Source organism: Ictalurus punctatus, chromosome 25 (assembly GCF_001660625.3).
Source record: "Ictalurus punctatus breed USDA103 chromosome 25, Coco_2.0, whole genome shotgun sequence".
Taxonomy (NCBI): domain Eukaryota; kingdom Metazoa; phylum Chordata; class Actinopteri; order Siluriformes; family Ictaluridae; genus Ictalurus; species Ictalurus punctatus.
This window is the reverse complement of record NC_030440.2, coordinates 366,950-386,143: the sequence shown is the minus strand read 5'-3', so window position 1 is coordinate 386,143 and position 19,194 is coordinate 366,950. Positions and strand designations below refer to the sequence as shown.

The following is a 19,194-nucleotide window of genomic DNA, read 5'->3' as shown; positions in this document are numbered from 1 at the left end:
GAGGATAGTGATGACGACAGCGGTGGTTTTTATACTTTTCCTCGTTCAGTAAGATTTGGTTCAGGCGATCCCCTAATCAGTACCTCATTCTGTAGAGTGATGTGTGCCTGTGCTGAAATGCAACAGAATGGAACGGCTGGCACGCATGTAGAGATGCTCATTGAAGAAAAATTTACAGTGGTCTCTTCATTTTTTCCACAGCTGTGTATATATATATATATATATTTCCCTGATTGTATCAGCATAAAAAGCTCCAGGCAGCAGTTTTTCCATTCAGGGGCTGAAGAAAACTGAGTTGAATGCAGCCTGAAAAATGAGCGTCTGGAATTTTTCATTTTTGCAAGGTTAGAAGGTCAGATGGGTTTTTTTATGTTGTTGTTGTTTTCTGCCATAACAGCAACAATGCACAGAAATTAATTCAGTACTTAATGAATTCACAATGGAGATATGAAGTGAATGTTTAATACAAACTAAATTGAGAATCTCCAACAAACACTTTCAGCAGTATTGCCTGAAAATATCCATTCATTAATGATTTAATTAAACAGATAGATAGATAGATAGATAGATAGATAGATAGATAGATAGATAGATAGATAGATAGATAGATAGACAGATAGATAGATCCATTTGTTTGTTTGTTGGTTTAAGTATCTATCTATTCCTCTTTTTTGTTAGTCACCACACCTTTTGTTCGGCTCCTTAATGAAAGGAAGTACTTATTGTAAAGCTCTGATTGTTTGATTCTTCTTGTAACGTTTCACAACACAAGTTGTAACCACAATGATTATTGTAACACATTTTTTTTTAATGAAAATGAATCCTTTCTGATGTTGGTTGAAACTTGTTTAAGGATAATTAACTTGTTTTAGTTGTTTGTAATACAGCTGTCATTGCCTTGTGTAGTTACACATAATGTATGATGACCAGGCATTTTATATCTATGGAGTACGTGTCTATCTGATAACGGTTGATTATATTTGTACATGAAATGAAATAAATACTATTTTAAAATCATGGAATGGAATAACTCATCCTGTATTGTGCTATTAAATACGATTTCCTACTTTCTTTGTCTCCATGTTTTCCAGGTGGATTCTGACACTGTAATTGAACACTATATTGTTCTAATTTAATCTGGTTTTCATTCTTTTATATCACATCTCTGACTCAGACTTGTTTCTGCGCCATACTCCGTTCCTTCTCCTAAGCCTGCCCCAGTGTAGTCTGAGGCTCTGATCTCCACTCTGTCATTGGCGCTGCCTCTATTCCTGCCTCTATTCTCTGGCCATGATCCTGTCCCAGACTCATCTAGTCTCTTTAGCTGCGTCCCTCCAGTGTCTCATAAGCTAAAAAAAACATGACGTGACCATGTATATACTGTCTTCTAATTTTCTTTCAAATTTTAATTCTTTTTTTTTTTTTTTTTAGTTTCCACATATTTCAGACTGTTCTTCAGGTTCGGAGCTCATTTCTTTATTTTTACATTGCGATATTCTATTTATTTATTTATTTATTTATTACATCCGACCGCCTGTTGCTGTAGACTATGACACTGGATAAAGTAGAGCCTTAAAAATAAAATAAAAAATAATAACTGGAAAAAAAACCAAGAGTTTCTGAACTTTATGCCATTGCTGAGTCTCAAACTTTACACATTTATTTGATAACGTGAGCACACTATTCCTAGTTCTTGAGCTATGTAAATTTTTGGTAATAAATCTATGTACAGTGTTTTGGGTCAATTATACATAACCTAAGGAAAGAATCACGCGATGTTAAATGGTCACACATGGTGTAAATGTAAGGTCAATTTGATTTGCAATGATAAAGTGATAAAGTTTTCGTATTGGATCTTTTGATCCAAATCACACATTCATACACAATTTCCTGTTTATATCTGACTTGAGACTCAGAGAGCGAGACCGAAGCGGGGCGGGGCTTTTTATCGTCCTGTTTTCTGATCCGAGCTCTATTGTGCTTTGCACTGCGGTGCCACTTACACTTGATGTCATTCTCACATCCCAGCTCCACCTCTCCTCCCTCCACATCACGTCCTCTGTAACTCAGGTTAGTTTAAGATGGCATTGGACTATGGACTAAACTCACATATTCCCTGATTAGCCTCAGCTCCAGGATGTCTTGAGCAGGGGACCCAGATGTGACCCAGATGTGTACAGGACGGTATCCCTCCAGGTCTATGAAGTACTGTAGATGCCGCTGTGTCTGTGAGAATCAGGAAGAGACACTACAGCCAGTAATTCTCTGTGTCTGATATGTCATAGCTGTCTCCGCTGGTTTGAGCTTTTGTGAAGAGAATGGTAAATGGTCTGCACTTATATAGTGCTTTTTTTTTTTTTTTTTTTTTAAACCTTAGCGGTTCTACAAAGCACGTTACATTGTCTCATTCACCACGTCATACACATACACACACCAATGGTAGCAGAGCTGCCGTGCAAGACACTAACTTGTCATCGGGAGCAACTTGGGGTTCAGTGTCTTGCCCAAGGAAACTTCGGCATGTGGAATCACGTGGAATCATGTGGGCCAGGACTCGAACCGCCAACCTTATGATTAGTGGACAACCCGCTCTACCACCTGATCCACAGCCGCCCACAAGAAGGCAATTGGGTTAAATTTAACTGTGGATCCTCGATGTTGGGAAAGGAACCACTTCAACACTCAACAGTGCAGTTTGAGTCCAGAGTGTTTAAAAAAGTTTAAGAGTCGTTGCTGATAAGGTTTCCCATGGAAGTGACTTAGAGATTGTGAAACGCATACTTCTTAGCTTTGGTGAATAGATGGTTGGCCATGAGTCTATGCAAGACTTTTTAATGTACTAGATATGATATTCCAATTTCCTGAAAAAAAAAAATCACAATGTCTTCAATGCAGGCTTGATCAGCTTGTCCCAGAAGACATCATTAACAAATGCCTGAAACACAGAAGAGGCTTTAATCGGGCCAAATATCAGGCTTCACCGCATATTCATATTAAACAGATTTTGTGTTAAACACCATCTTCCGCTTTTATTCAATTTTATGTAGCACAGACATCAAGCTTAGTAAAGAAGGAGGCTGATTTGAACTGTTCTGTCTGTGTGGAAGGCACAGCGGGTACTGGATTTAACAGGGATTTGATTGATGAACCTGAGCTGTGACAGCTTGGCATATTGCATTAACACCTGCTGAAGCCATGTGAAGTCTTCTGTCATGACCTGCAGACAGGGGGACGCAGGTTTGGATTTTATTAAGAGAAGTCGAAGCAAACAGCTCAGGAGGTTACGACCGAACTCATAAAAACATAAACGTGCAGAGATCAGAACTCTGGCAGCTGAGGCAGGGATTGTGAGTATCAGCTGTCATGGAGGTCGGCTGAGGATCTTGTTTTTATTAGAAAAGAGGAAACCTTTAAGTTTTGCGTAACGTTTTGTAGCATTTTCGATTATTTGCCTTCCATGAGCATGAGCGTACAACTCCAAGCGTTATGTGATTTGACAAGTGTGGCTGTCTCGTCTCGCCTGCAGTGACAGACGGGCAACCGGTCAGATTGGTCAGTGCCTCAAATACCCACACACATGTCAACACACATTACCCAACAGGCCAGCTGTGCAAAAACTGTACCTGCCTATTTGTTCCCTTCTCTCTTTCATATATCCACTTACACATGCTATTTATTCTTGCTGTTATCAAATCCTATCATTTTATATGAGCAAAACAATTCAAGACCAAAAGAAAAAAGATCAATCGAACACTGCCAGAATTTCTCGTGTCACTTTTCACAGCTCATTTTGGCCCTTGTGGCAGCAGAGGGTGTGGTCCAGCTCCGGTTTGGGAATGAGGGTGGAGTCGGGAGAATAAGTGGTAGTGATGAGCATGCACCTGTGCGTGAGTGGAGATAAAGGGTTAACAGTTCAGTGCCAGACTGCCTGAACCGACAGCGGGATGTCGGACTGACAGGTCGCACCCAGAAGGAAGAGGTGGTACAACTCGCTGAGGACTACTTGCCAGTGTATCTTGTGGAGGACAGCAATCCTCCTCCCCCCCTTTACTCTCTTTCTCTCTATCTCTGGACACCAGAATGTTCTATGAGAGAGGAAAGGAGGGGTTAGCTGCAGTTCTACAGAATCCTGCAGATTCAGGCCCGGTATGTCTACGTACAGACACCGTATCTCTACTTCAGGCTGTGTTCTCTGATGGAACGATTGAGCATATAAACAAACAAACAAATCTGTATTCTGCCCAATTACTACATCATCCTATTCAAATGACCTGAAATGAAATCCAAGATGTCTTGGCCATTTTCCTTAACACCAATTTAACTGACATCATGCCAATGCACAGATTCTGTGCTGTGCATCGTTAGCTTCACTTCAGTAGTAATAATGAGCATGTCAATACCACAGACAGGTTCTTCAAGATTCAGCACATGTTTGAGGAGCTAAGAAAGAAATGCCTTCTTGTTCCACCGGACAACAAGCAAAGTACTGATGAAGTAGTGGAGGCCCTGTGGAGGTTGTTGGTGATGTCACTGACTGTTGTTTTTAGGATGTCCGTTCCATGTCTGGATGTTAGTACACCAACGGTTTCTTTCATTTTCAGAGCATTCCATTCCTGTTCATCTTTTGATCTCAAACCCATATGTCCAGTGTAGAGCAAAAACCAATTGGCCTTGCTGTTCCAATACTTTCAGAGGGGACTGTATATTTTATATATGATATATATTTACATTCATGCAGTTATCCAATCATGCATAGAATCACGCAGAAACAGATACAGAGCTTCTGTTAATGTTCACACTAAACATCAGAATGGAGAAAAATGAGATTTCAGTGACTTGGCATTGTTGTTGGTGCCAGACGGGCTGGTTTAAGTATTTCGAGAACTGTTCATGAAACTGTCAGACAGTGGAGCTGTACTTAATATTGCTCTTCCCCAGAGCCAAAAAATGTCTAATTCATGCCACCCTATATGCGTACCCCTCCTGTAACTTCTGAATAGTGTTTAAGTCTGGAGATATGATTGAGGGCTGAATACCAATGTGCACAATTTTAGTATTAAAACCTCACTTTGGTCCAACATGTGCACAGAGATTTATCCCACATGTGCGTTGTGCTTTTTAAAAAATAAAATCATCCAGGAATAAATTCAGACAAAGGGATAACTGGGTGAAGAGGCTTTGTAATGGAAAGAATAATACGGAAGTTTACATAATGAGTATACACTGAACCTGACACAGGTTTAAAAAACAAACCAAAACATATTTTATGTTCCTGTTCCTCTCATACACAGACTTTTCCATTCTTCTTACAGCCTTGTGTTCTATAAGAGTAGAATGACATAACTAGCTTTACACACATCATCATGTAATTACCATCCCTCCACCAGCCCAAGGGGGATTTCAGGAGTGATTAAATCCGTATATGTGGAGATGGGGATATCGGTGAAGCGGTTGCTCAGTGCCCGAGGGACAGGATGCAATAAAGGAAAAAAAGTGGTGATGGTTGGAGGAAGGAAGGCAGTACTAATGGACTTCTGGTCTGCTGTGCCCGCTATGGCTTAATTTAAGATGGCATCCAGGCCTTGTCTGTCCAGTCGGATTTGTTATTATTTTAACGCATGGGCCAGGCCAAGTTCTGGAAAGTGGACAGGACATGCCAGGATTTTGGATAATCAGCTCACCCCATGATGAACATACATGATGCACTACATACAAAAAATCTATTATAAGCATCCGTTTAGTCTCCCACAAATCAACTGATAAAAACATACACTCAACCACACAGTGCAGAAAGGGATTCTCTTTCACACACACACACACACACACACACACACACACACACACACATGATACAGATTACTGTGCTACACCACTTGGCCTTGAATAGCTTTATTTAGGTTTTTTATTTTTTATTTTATGTAATTCACAGTTGTCACAGTGTTTTAAGATGTCTGTCTGTCTCTGAGAGGGTTAATTCATGTTCACATGCATGTACTTAAATACTTTCAAATGAAAACTCGCACCTCCAGGGTTGGGGGGTTCTCCGGGTTCTCCAGGTACTCCGGGTTCATCCCCTAGTTCAAAGACTGTAGCACTGTAGGCTGATTAGCATCTCGAAATTGTGCATAGTTTGTGAATGGGTGTGCGATTGCGCCCTGTCCAGGGTGTCCCCCGCCTTGAGTCCCGAGTCCCTGGGATAGGCTCCAACCCCGTGGAGGATAAGTAGTCCAGAAAATGGATGGAGGGATGGAGGAAATTTCAGTTGACACATATGGAGCATGGAAGCTGACAAAAGGATGTAAATATGAATTTTATCATTTTGAATTATACACATCACATTAAATTAATTTCCCTCCCTGTGGTATACAATCAGGTCCATAAGTATTTGGACAGGGACACAGTTTTTGTATTTTTGCCTCAGTACAGTGCACCACCACAATTGATTGGAAATGAAGCAATCAAGATGTCACTGAAGTGAAGATGTCATTAACCTATTAGGAATAACAGCCTTTTCTTATATAAAGTAATTGGACAAACTAACGTAATTATAAATACTCCATCCATCCATCTATCCATTTTCTATACAGCTTATCCTTCAGGGTTGCAGGGAACCTGGAGCCTGTCCCAAGAAGCATGGGGCACATTCAACACTTCAACTCCAGACCTTTTATCTCCTTAATTTGTCATGAAATAATGAGGAAACCTTTGAAATCAGTCAGTTATATCAGCCAACTACTTTTGAGCCTGTGAAAATGGAGCGATTCTGTAAAAAAAAAAATGGCTGCAATATTTTTGTTAAACCCCTTGAATTAAACTACACTTCAATCACATGTTCATTTCAAGCACATCTTCACTTCTTGCTTCATTTCAAATCCATTGTGGTGGTGTTCAGAGACAAAATAATACATTTTTTAAATGTGTCACTGACCAAATACTCATGGACCCGACTGATAGATTTTCATTTTACCTGTTGCTTGGAGTTCAAACTTTAAAAAAATCTAAACTAAATTCAAATGGCAAAAAATTCACGTCTCAAAAACAGAGATTTTACGTAAGGTGAGTCATACCCAAGTTAAGGTGGACACTTTCAGAGTGGTCGAACTCAGCATTTATCCAAAATCATCATGACCACAATGTGAGGTGTTAGCTTCTTTGGCATAGATATAGAGCATCACTGAAAGCTTTGTGGTCTATTACACGTCCTGCTCTTGGAGTGATCTTTGTTGATAACAATGGTCTGGAATTTCCTCCATTTCAGTCGGACTGTGGATTGGTGGAGTCCAAACTCTTCACAGATGGTTTTATGAGCTTCGGCAGCTCTTTTTCTGAGGTCCTCAGAAATCTCCTTTGTTCATTTCATCTTTAAATTAAAATGCTTCCAGTAGGATTTTTACATCGTTCTTATAGTATCGCACCACATACTGTCTCTAATTTAGCCTTGAAGTGTTTTCCCTCTTCTAACACACCAAATTCAGCCCAGGAATGACTTGGAAAATAGCTGATGAGTGAAATCAGCTGTGCTACTTGAAAAAACTACAAACTACTCACTTATTAAAGCAGTCCGCTACACTGAAGCCACTTGAAGGGGCAGTATTAAATATTCATGCTGTTTTACTGCTAAGTAATCAGAAAAATGTGGAATACACACTGCCGTGACTCTAGCATCGCCAAATGCAAAAATAGCACTGTTTAACAATAATTCAGCTTGTCATTTTTGGAGAAAGAAGTAGTTGTGTGTATGATCCCAGGAACACAGTGAGGCACGGTGATGGGGGCATCACGGTTTGGGGCTGCTTCTCTACAAATGGTACAGGAGCATTACACACCTTCAAAGGAAATATGAATGCAGTCATGTACCAGGACATATTTAGTCCTTTAGGAGAACTAGATCTCATTGCCCAAGAAACTGAATCTGCAGATAAGATGGACATTTCAGCAAGACAACAACCCCAACACTGGTTTCAGTGAAGGTGCTTGCATGGCCAAAATTTTGAAGTTAAATTGTTTAATCTGTGCAGGAAAAAATAAATTCCTATGCATTCATAATCATTCATAAACAATCCTTTGAGCATCAGATGTCTACATGTAGGCTGCCATTAAAAAGCAATATAAATCTTACTTAATTTGATATAGCCAGTAGTTATTACTATTCAAAGAGTTGATCTTTCCTAGCCTTCTGATCTATTTGTCTCTCTCTCTCTCTCTCTCTCTCTCTCTCTCTCTCTCTCTCTCTCTCTCTGTGTGTCTCTCTCTCTCTTATTCTCTCTCTCTCTCTCTCTCTCTCTCTCTCTCTCTCTGTGTGTCTCTCTCTCTCTTTTTCTCTCTCTCTCTCTCTCTCTCTCTCTGACATTGCATTACTGAGACTTCATACATTTTCCAAATCTAATCCAAAATGACTCTTATTAGCTTCAATAAGCAATTAGCTATAAAAAAAAATATATTGAGTTTAATCATACTCAGAACGTGGTCAGTCAGTGTCAATGAGTGATTAAGTACAATTCAGAAGATCTGATTGATTCCGGTATTTGTTCTATCCCCTCGGTAAACTGCACATTCCAACAAGCTGGAAAAAGCAGCCTCGTGTGTGGCAGGATTATGGCAGGATTATGTGTGGGGTTGTTTTTATATAACAACCTCCTAGTGATGTTTAATTAGACAGCCATGCTACAGATTGCTAATGACTCATTCAATGGACCTCCCCAAGCCTGTTTCAGGGGGGTTTGCTCATCTTTCCAAACCCTATTTATTTTAATGGCTAAGTTATAGCAGTGGGTGGTTTGATCACGATGAAGCACTGTAGGAGGCACACACATGCCCCACATCATTTCCTTGTCAAGACAAGAAAACTGTGGTCAACGTACAGTACTGATCCCAGTGTGGAAGGCGAATTCCATCACCATTTATTTGACACAAAGATCCAGTGTGGTTATTGTGATACTATTAAAAACCTATTTCACTGTTTTGTTTGTTTTATACAACATAAGACAACATAAGACAACATACAACAAATTGAGATTGTATCTGTAAAGGTCTTAAAGAGAGCCGTGGCTTTCTCCTTGCAGCCCTGCCATGTTGTTCAGCATTCTCCTGATGGTGGACTCATGAACATTAACATCAGCCGATGTGAGAGAGGACTTTAGTTGTTTAGAAGTTATTTCCTCCATTTGCACACGATCTGTCTGACTGTGGATTGGTGGAGTCCAAACGCTTTAGAGATGGTTTTGTGACCTTTTCCACCATGATGAGCTTCAACAACTCTTTTTCTGAAGTCCTCAGAAATCTCCTTTGTTCGTACCATGATACACTTCCACAGACGCGTGTTGTGAAGATCAGACTCTGATAGATCCCTGTTCTTTAAATAAAACAGGACGCTCCCTCACTCACACCTCATCGTCATCCCATTGATTGAAAACACCTGAATGTAATTTCACCTTCAGATTAAACTGCTAATCCTAGAGTATATCCTAATCCTAATCCTAGAGTACCATGTATAACTTTTTGGGTCATTTGTTTCATTGGGTTCTCTTTGTCTAATCTGATGATATGTCTTAGCTCATATTTATGCAGATATGTAGAAAATTCTGAAAGGTTCGCAAACTTTCAAGCACTATTGTACATATACACAAATTTATTTGCTCTGTGTCCCTTTCAAAACCAAGCAGGGACGTCTCTCTCAGCAGCACCTTAGGCTTGTTTGCTGTATGTCTCAGTCTAAAAAGCACTGAGCCTGTTTTAAGTATTCTTTGTGGCATCATGGCCCCATTTTAAGATGCAGCTACTCAAGTCCCAGACACAGCGGCAAAGGAAAAGAGACCCCAGGTGACCTCATTACACAACAACCACACTGAGGGCCTGGTATCATGTGGAGCAAATGACCTCATTAAACCTTCAGCACACACTGCCTTTAAATATTTATGTACTTGCTCATAACATTGCAACGTCTTAATGAATGCAGGTGGATAGAAAGAGCGATCAACAAAATACAGGTGCAGAAAACATCGAATGTGCTTATTTGATGGAGTTTGATCTGTGTGGTCATCCACACATGTGTATACTGTACAGATAGGAAGATACAGAGATACAGAGAGAGAGAGAGATTTTTGACTTTTGGCATGATTTGTATTTTTTGCTCCACTGTTGGTCATGGAGTGACAGCTGCTATGTCATACTGAGTCCCTGGGGATATTTGAGGAAATGAGCCTGACTGTTGCTTCCAGCTATACTTCTGCTAGCTCAGCTATCATGGCTCAGGGCCCACATGCGAGCGAGACAACTGAACCCATCAAATGTACACTCCCCTCTGAAACTATTGCAACGGCAAGGCCAGTTCATTATTAGTGTGTGCTGTACGCCAGATACATTTGGGTTCAAGATCAAAAGATGGACCAGAGTTTAGGATTCCAGCTTTTATTTCCTGGTGTTTATATCTGACGGGGGGGGTTTCTCCCTTCAGTCCCCTCTTCAGGAGGTGAACTGCTGCTCAACTGGGTTAAGGTCTGGTGAGTGACTTGGCCAGTCTTCTACTTTTTCCCGCCTTGATACATCCCAGCTGAGATTCTAAACACTCTTCTCATATTTATCTTTAGATGAATCTCAAACCCAAATGTCTTCAGTCTACAGCAAAAAAACAAAAAAAATGAATCGGCCTTGCAGTTCCAATAGTTTTGGAACGTTTGCTAGAGCATATACAACATGAACAACCAAGCACAGTCTCAGATACTCTGATACGAGAATCATACTCTAGATATGTCTGGTTACTGAATCGCAGACTGCTGTGAGATTCATTGTGTATATGTAAATATGTTCAGCATCAGGATTGTTTACAGGGTTAGATAGGTTACAATACTGGCAGTACGATTACTCGGCTACCTAGCCTAGCGGGCTGTGTTGTGTAGTCATTAAACCAACATGAACTTAAAACCTGTCCCGAAAATGTAACCCTCATGAATATGCAAAACGTTGAGGTATACACCCACACAATGGACTAGCGAAAGTCTACAGGAACATTTATTTTTCATCTTTGGGAGCAATTTTAAAATAATTTTTTATATTCGCAATAAAAAAAAACGTTTATTGATACACAATAATGCAGTTATGGCTGTGAAACATGCTTTCTTGGCTCACAGAGAAGTATTGCTCCTGGGTTCAGGCCACAGCATCATATTTAAGGTAAAAAGAAGGAACAGGATCAACATTTTGACTTTAAACAAATGTAATGTTCTGTTTCAAGTTTATTTAGAAAACAAACAAATAAACAAAAGGTTTGTAACGTCTACACACACTAGAAGCGTGGGTTTACTTGATTCACAAGCTGTCAAAACGCATCCTTGTGCTCGTCTGTCTCACCCAAACTTGCTTATCTACCCAACACTGGAGAACAGATTGTGGTGGGAGGTTTTCTGTATAAATGAGAAACCAGAGGATGCAGTGGGGATATTTAAATCATGTTTCTACAGGGGAAGTGAAATATCAAAGTTGTTGGAACGCTGCTGTGGGCGCTGAATGCAGAATCATTGAGTGTCGAGTAAAATTTCTCCAAGCACATTTTACCTCAAACCCAGTCCAGCGTTCAACACCAAACACTTTATTTATTACGCAGCTTTTCATTGTGCCACGCCCATCATTCATTCATTCATTCATTCATTCATTCATTCATTCATTCATTCATTGAGAGTGACTTTAAATTTTTTGTGTTTTCTCACTCATGAAGGTCTATGGAAGGGAAATCAGTTTATTCTAAACGTGTTTCTGTTGTATACGATCAAATAATGTTGTTTTTTTTAGCTTGACAAAGTGAGCTTAGGGTTAATACGCTTAACACTGGGTGTTAAAAAAAAAAAAAAAAAAAAAAAAAAACAAGCCAGCATTTATTAAAGAAGATGAAAGTAAATTTTACATTTCATTTGGAATCAAGGTCCCAGAGTCTGGAGGAAGAGTGGAGAGGAACAGAATGAAAGTTGCTAGAAGTCCAGAGTGAAGTTTCCACAGTCAGTGATGAAGTGATTACTCAATTAGGTTTGAATTCCACTATTTGATTTGCTCATTGCCGGTGTACAATTAATGTGCATGCTTGAGATATATGGCTGAGTGAAAAAATTCCCCCTTGGAGGGGATTTTTCAATTTATCTACAAAAATAGACTTCCAGTTTCAGATGTTTATTCTGAAACAAAACAGTGACCTAAAATAGGTGGGGAAAAAAACAACCCAACAAATGGAAACTGAAAGTATCAAAAAATTCAATTAAAAACCAGGAATCCAGCGATCCGAGTCACCTGTAAGGTCTTTGTTCAAGGTTCTTTACTTACTCAACGTAAATGGTTAAGTCTTTGGACTACTGAGCAGAAGGACGTGTGTTGAAGGCCCTTAACACTCAATGTCTCAGTTGTATAAATGAGATAAACGTAAGTCACTCTGCTAAATGCTGTAAACATGTTGCTGAATACATCGACTCACGTATATTTATTGCTACACATATATAACAGTTTATTATGTACATCATACATACATGCATGTTCATTTATCTTCCCTCGCTTACTTCTCACTACTGTAGTACCTCCTCGAGACGTGTATGTATCATATCACATGATAAGCGGTCCAGGGCGTACAAAAGAGGCGAGAATCTCTCTATTTCATTCCGACAGCATGCACATGTTAAAATACGATCTATGAAACCTAACATACTTTTAAAAAAATATTAAAACCAATTTGTCAATTTGCTAAGATTACAGAGGGCTCTTTTATAGACTCGAACTTGCAATATCATCCATAAATAAAGTGAGGGGATTAGCGAGGCCATGCACGCCCACGTGCCATTTTGAGAAGCAGCCCCATATCATCATTCTCTCACCACTGTGGGTCTGGGGCTCTTACAGGAGGATCATGCGCACAACTCTGAGTTATTTTTGTTTTGTCTTTCATTCCAAAACAGTGGTGATTTTTGCACGAGCTGTACTGTAGGAATGGAAGCATGAACGCGATGCTGTTCAGTTCTCTGTGTTTCATATGGCTCTGTCGCGTTTTCCATCTGAGTGCTGTTTAATAATGCTGTCCCTGAGAACTTTCTGAAGCTCCTTCACCTGTCTATAAACGTGAAGCGGAAGAGTAGTTCATTCTCTCTCTCTCCCTCTCTCTCTCTCTCCCTCTCTCTCTCTCTCCCTGTCTCTCTCTCTCTCCCTCTCTCTGTCTCTATCTCCCTCTCCCTCTCTCTCTCCCTCTCTCTCTCTTTCTCTCTCTCTCTCTCCCTGTCTCTCTCTCTCTCTCTGTCTCTCTCTCTCCCTGTCTCTCTCTCTCTCCCTCTCTCTCTCCCTGTCTCTCTCCCTCCCTCTCCCTCTCTCTCTCCCTCTCTCTCTTTTTTTCTCTCTCTCTCTCTCTCTCCCTCTCTCTCTCTCTCCCCCTCTCTCTCTCTCTCAGTGTGTGTGTTCATTTGGATTCCACCAATGTGTTCATTTGAGTGACAGCACCCACCCACCATTTGACTTCTGATGGATACTTGCAGTGTGTATTATAATAAGAATGTGATACTTCTCTGTTGTCATTCATGTTTAAGTTTCATATGCAAAGTATAGCTACTCTCTCTCCCTCTGTATTATATTATGAGACTAACAATTCAGAGAAAAGGATAAGCAAGGAGGCAGGATATATACCATCTGTTATGTCTTTTAAGAAAATATTATATAAATCCACATATCCATACAGCTGAAGGAATCGGTTGACAAAGATCTACAAAACTCACAATTTTCTCATTGGGGGAAAAATATTACTTTTCAGAGCACATTCCTTTCTGTTACTTGTGAGTGTGAATATTACAAAAGATTTTTAGAAACGTCTTCTTGAACAGTCCCCTTTAATAGCCCCCGTGAAGACTTTTGGCATCCCATTTTATTAGCAGCACGCTCCCAATGTGCTTTCAACTCCATACTAATTATCAAGTCATGATAACAGCAAGTTGCTAATTAGCCACTCTAATGACGTTTTTCATGAACCTTAGCAAGGCCTGATCACACTTATGTCTAGCCCCAAGCAGCGCACCGCACCGAGGCAACTGATGGTGGTGAGGCTTACCAATTATTTGCTTCAAAGTCCTAATGACCTTTCATAGACGAGTGAGAGGTCACGCAGTGGTTTTGATGCCTGTATGACGTGACCAAATCCTGATATCGGTGCAGAGATTTTGAGATTTCACACAGCAAGGGCTAGAAACAGAAAGTAAACATGCTTGGGTGAAATTTATAGTTGAAAATTATGCTCAAAAATAACATTTCACCATTTTAGCTACACCAACGATATTACTTGTATAATTACATTATTAGTCCCCAGTGCTGAATTCATGCCTAAATGGTTTGTTTGTATTGGTCTATTGCTGTGTCTCCATGGTTTCGCCAGCTGAACACACATTAAATGCTTTAAACACCGTGGACAAAGTCACCCATTCTAGTTCCTGTCTGCTTCAGTCACATCAAGTGTAGAAAGGATCCGTGTCGCTCTGCCTGTTGTTGCCAAAATGGTTGGTTTGAGTCATTCAGAAACTCTCATCCAGCGGGTGGAAGCACCATGTTGATGAGGTCAGAAGACAATTGGAAGATTGGTTCAAGCCGACAGGAACTGTATTATACACAAATAGATTTGTGACATTTTGGGATGTTTATAGAAGACAGTTCATTAGGGTTACCTAATGATGTGTTTGGAAGAAAAGCTGTGTTAGTAAACAAAAAGATTAACGCATGTGAAAGCTAGCTGTTACTACTCTGGTAGTAATAATAATAATAATAATAATAATAATAATAATAAAATAATCTCGTTATTGCCATGACCAGCCACATCATCAGCCATGCTTCACTGTGTGATCTCGGCAGGGCGAAATGATTTCACATAATCGAACTTCTGGCATCTGTGCTTTCAAAGTAATGATGCTGTTTTGTCCTTGTATTTTCTTTTCAGCTGCCATGCTCCATTATCTGTAACATAAATTATAGGTTTTTATTAATGCACTGCACTAATAGTGTTCTAATATGTTTCTATAGTAACAGCTCGTTCACAGGGACTTTTTTATGAGAGAGAGAGAGAGAGAGAGAGAGAGAGAGAGAGAGAGAGAGAGAGAGAGAGAACACTCCATAACATACAACGTAGCTATAAATAGTTCAAAAGTATGACGTGTTGTTCATTAATAAATTAATGATTGTGATATTTGGAAAATCACTGTGCTGTAAGATGAATAACACGGTTATTATGCATGAAACGTTCTTGCCATCTCCCATGTACAGTCATGAAAAAGAAAGTACACCTTTGTGTGGTCCTCATAAACTTCTATAAACAAACAAATAACCTCAGGTGACAACAACAACAACAACAACACAACAGATTTCAAGAACATTCGTCTCAACAACATTCTGGTATAAAGTCTGGAGTTCATCGTTGTCTCAATGATTCAATGAAGTGTTCCAGATCCTGTGGCTGCAAAACAAGTCGAAATTATCACCCCTCCACCACCATGTTTATGGTGATACGTTGTGTTTGCTTTTTACTAAAACATGATGCTGTGCATGATGACCAAACATCTCCGCCTTGAACTCGTCAGTCCAAGGGATAGTCATGCTGCCTTATTCATTTTGGAGAGAAGGGGCTTTATCCTAGCCACGCTTCCATGAACGCCATACTTGTTCAGTCTTTTTCTGACTGTGTTGCTGAGATCATAAACATTTCATATGCTTACAGAGGCATGTAGGTCACATGATGTAGCTCTTGGTTTTTTCTTTATGTCTGAGCATTAAATGGTCTGGGATCGCCCACTCCTGGGAAGATTGGCTTGATCTATTTGTAAACGATCCTGCTCAGTGTAGAACGGTGAATTTCAGACTGTTTGGAGATGGCCTTATGACCCTTCTCAGATTGATGAGCAGCAACAGTTGCTTCTGAGCTCATGTCTGATGTCCTTTCTTCTTGGCATGATGGTAAGTTCTCTGCACTTATATAGCGCCTTTTAACCTTGTTATTTAGGCGCTGATCATAGAATTGAAGCACGGTGTACTTGTGTTGTGATATTGCTTTAATACTGCTTTAATTATTAACCATGCACCAGAGTATATTTCTGTCAGTTCGATGTCTCTGTTAGTCAGGTATTGGCCTTATTAAGCATGTGAGGTGCATTATTATTGCTAAAAACATATCGATGTGTCTGCAGCAAAAAGTTTACGCTGCAGCAGTTCTCCAGCACTTGAAATCCCATCACGGGGTCAGAGCCTGCTGCTTCAGCAACCAGGCGGAATTTGGATGTAGGATGGCGATTTCAATGGGAGCTTTTTAGCTGTAACACTCTGATGAGGATTTTTTTTCTCAGGTGGTGGTGGGAGTTTACAGTTTGCCTGCAAGCACAGGGGATTCTTCTTCTTCTCTCTCTCTCTCTCTCTCTCTCTCTCTCTCTCTCTCTCTCTCTCTCTCTAAGCTTTACTGACTCATAAAAAAGAGGGGGGGGGGATATGCAGCGGCACTAGCTGTCTCAGTTGGTGCTACTTATATTTTTTGCCTGTAGAGACGGCAAAATTTGCAGATTTTACATTTATATACATACAGTACATATGAATACATTTCCATGATATATGTGCATACATATTTTTAATGAACAGGTTTATAATGATTTACAAACTGTTATCCAATTAGTAAAACGTTAGAACTTCCATTGTTTGAAAATAATAAGATCATTTCATCCGTTGGTCCTGAGGTCTCATTCCTTTACAATATTTGATTTCAGAAATGCAGAAATAATACAGTACATTAACTTCTTTACCAGAAAAAGAAGAAAAGCATGTATGAAAGAAAAAAAAAAAGCATTTGTGCTACCAGATGAGGGCATATGATGTAGTAATATGTACCTCCAGGTGGTCTAAAAATAACAGACTTGTGTGCGAAAGAAATAATAGCAATTATCTGCAACAGTTCCCCTATCACTGTCTTGTCAAAGTCATCGTGCTTGCAGTTATGTAAAGTTTTACCTTTCGATTACATACCGTCGTAAATGAGATTTCAGATGAGACCGAGACTAACTAGGCATGACAGAGAAGGCCCTCGGATTTCAGTTTGTGCATAGGTTTGCCCCGGTGTTCCTCTGGGCTTACACACCACAGCTTCTCCAGAGAGCCACGGTTCGCCCGGGTTTGATCAATGTATTGCACCAGAGAGTTGATGTTGCAGTCACATTTCCATGGGTTGTCGTGTAGATAGACACGCTGCAGTCCTGAAATGGTGAAATGATCGACACGGTTATGGAGACAGCTATACCACTGTGCATGACAACAGTTAGTATGTTTCAGATTGATTTCTGGGAGTTCTTGGATAGAAAAAAAATTGACCAAAAGTCTTATAAATCAGTTAAACTCTTACCATGAATACTGGCCAACATATTCCCATCAATCGTGTGAAGTTGATTCCCGCTTAGGGCCACCTGGGTAAGTTTAGGGGTATGGCGGAAAACATCGGCTGGCAGACTGTTGATGCTGTTTTTCCTCACGTAGAGCTCCTGCAGGTTTGACAGTCCTTCCAACATGGAGGAACGTAACGTGGAAAGAAGATTATTATCCAGCACTAACATCTCCAGGTTGTTTACAGTCTTGAAAATCCCAGCTTGGATGTTCTTCAGCCTATTGTTATCCAAATTGAGAAAGAGCAACTCTTCGAGCCCAGAGAAAGCTTTCGGAGAGATTTTTTGGATATGGTTTAAAGCAAGATCCAGCACCTTGAGAGCAACGAGAGGTTCGAAGGCATTCGCTGGAAGCGTGGTAAGAGAGTTCATGGGCAGGTCTAGATCCGAGAGATTTCTCATGCCAACGAACATATCGGATTTGACACTGGCAATCTGATTTTGGCCCAACATGAGAAAACGGAGGTTGAGAAGGTCTTTGAAAGCCTTTGTTGGAAGATTGGTTATCTGGTTTCCATTCAGGTTCAGAAGCTTCAGTCTGCTGGCACCAGAAAAAGCCTGGGGGTGTATAGATTTAATTGAATTGCGTTCCAGATTGACACTCTCAAGTTTGGGGAGAGATGTTAGGATGTTTGCTGGAAGTTCCTGGATTATGTTTTCGCCTTATGAATAAAGGATAGAAAAAGATAGAAAACATTTCTTCCTCTATAACTGCATCGCTCTGTTTCATATATAAACCTGAACAAAATGTCAAATGTCATAAAGGTGACAAATAACAACCTGACCGGATCTGACCTACTCTGTTTAATCAGATTAATAATCAGATTATTGAGTGGCATACTCTTTGTAGACAGAGCTCCATTTTCTATGTGAGCTCACATACTTTGTCCTTAGTTTGATTTCTGGAGCTCATTTCTGTACATTTACAAACCTTCACATTTCTCTCTGGGAAATCAAGTCAGCTTTGCTCACCCATTTTTAAGATCCATGAGTCCAGTGGGAATTGGACTGGAAAATGACGAAGTCCCCGTTTAGAACACTTAACCTCTGTTCCCTCCACATTGTTTTTCTGGATACATTTGCAAGCATCTGGACAATTTTCCAAGGCCTCGACCATCCATAGCCACAGAACTACGAATCCTCCAAAATGCTTCATATTCCTGAAAATATAGAAATTAGAATCATTCCCAGGTTGATCGGACAATTGTTGAGTAATTATGGAAAACATATTCAAGCATATCAGCGTTGAAAATACTCCATCAAAACAGAAACGCTCTCTTTACATATAGCTTCGTAGATTTTACCTTAAAGATGGAATCATTAATGTACTCTTGCCCTTTCTTCCTCCTCTGCTTCTGTCTCCGCTAGGAAGTGTGGGGATTTTAGCCAAGCTGTCTACCCAGCAGTAATGTGTTACACTGGTGTTTTATTCCTAGCACAGAACATCTGTAAACTCGCAGTGTCTGGAGAAAAATGACACCGGCCCATTATGGCAGAGTTCGTCTTTTAGACGGAGAAGGAGAGAAAAATGACGCTCTGGTGTCACTGGAGCACTCCCAAGAAAAACAGACCTGATCCATTTCAGCTCATCATGTTTTCATGGGCGTTATAGATCAGTGGACATTCTCTGATGTCGCTATTATGTTAGGAGCTATAAAGAATGTGGGTGCTAGAGCATTACAGTTAGACCTCACGACACACAGTGATGGGTATAATGAGCAATAAGAGCTCTTTCGAATCTCCTGTGGCTCCTTGCCAGGGCCTTTGCTTATCGATTGCTTAA

At 40.1% G+C, this 19,194-nt stretch overlaps 1 protein-coding gene across 2 annotated transcripts; it reads right to left on the bottom strand.

Annotated features, from left to right (window-relative positions):
* Window positions 1-11,839: 11,839 nt before the first annotated feature.
* Window positions 11,840-18,865, bottom strand: si:dkey-1j5.4 (leucine-rich repeat-containing protein 15). Of its 2 annotated transcripts, XM_047151033.2 has the most exons (5): window positions 18,716-18,865; window positions 18,384-18,571; window positions 17,375-18,073; window positions 17,002-17,228; window positions 11,840-14,955 (listed from the first exon to the last, which is right to left on the bottom strand). In XM_047151033.2, exons 1-4 carry the CDS (start codon window positions 18,730-18,732, stop codon window positions 17,038-17,040), a joined length of 1,095 nt encoding a protein of 364 aa, XP_047006989.1. In that variant the 5' UTR covers window positions 18,733-18,865; the 3' UTR covers window positions 11,840-14,955; window positions 17,002-17,037. The 2 variants fall into 2 exon arrangements, with proteins under 2 accessions (XP_047006989.1, XP_017311123.1); XM_017455634.3 differs by lacking the exon at window positions 11,840-14,955 and having other exon boundaries at window positions 16,593-17,228.
* Window positions 18,866-19,194: the final 329 nt, after the last annotated feature.

Coding starts and splice junctions, on each gene's coding strand:
- si:dkey-1j5.4 (XM_047151033.2), bottom strand. Junction 18,074..18,383: donor CTCATGGATCTTAAAAATGG/GTGAGCAAAGCT, acceptor TTTATTCATAAG/GCGAAAACATAATCCAGGAA. Junction 17,229..17,374: donor TATGTTGGCCAGTATTCATG/GTAAGAGTTTAA, acceptor TCACCATTTCAG/GACTGCAGCGTGTCTATCTA.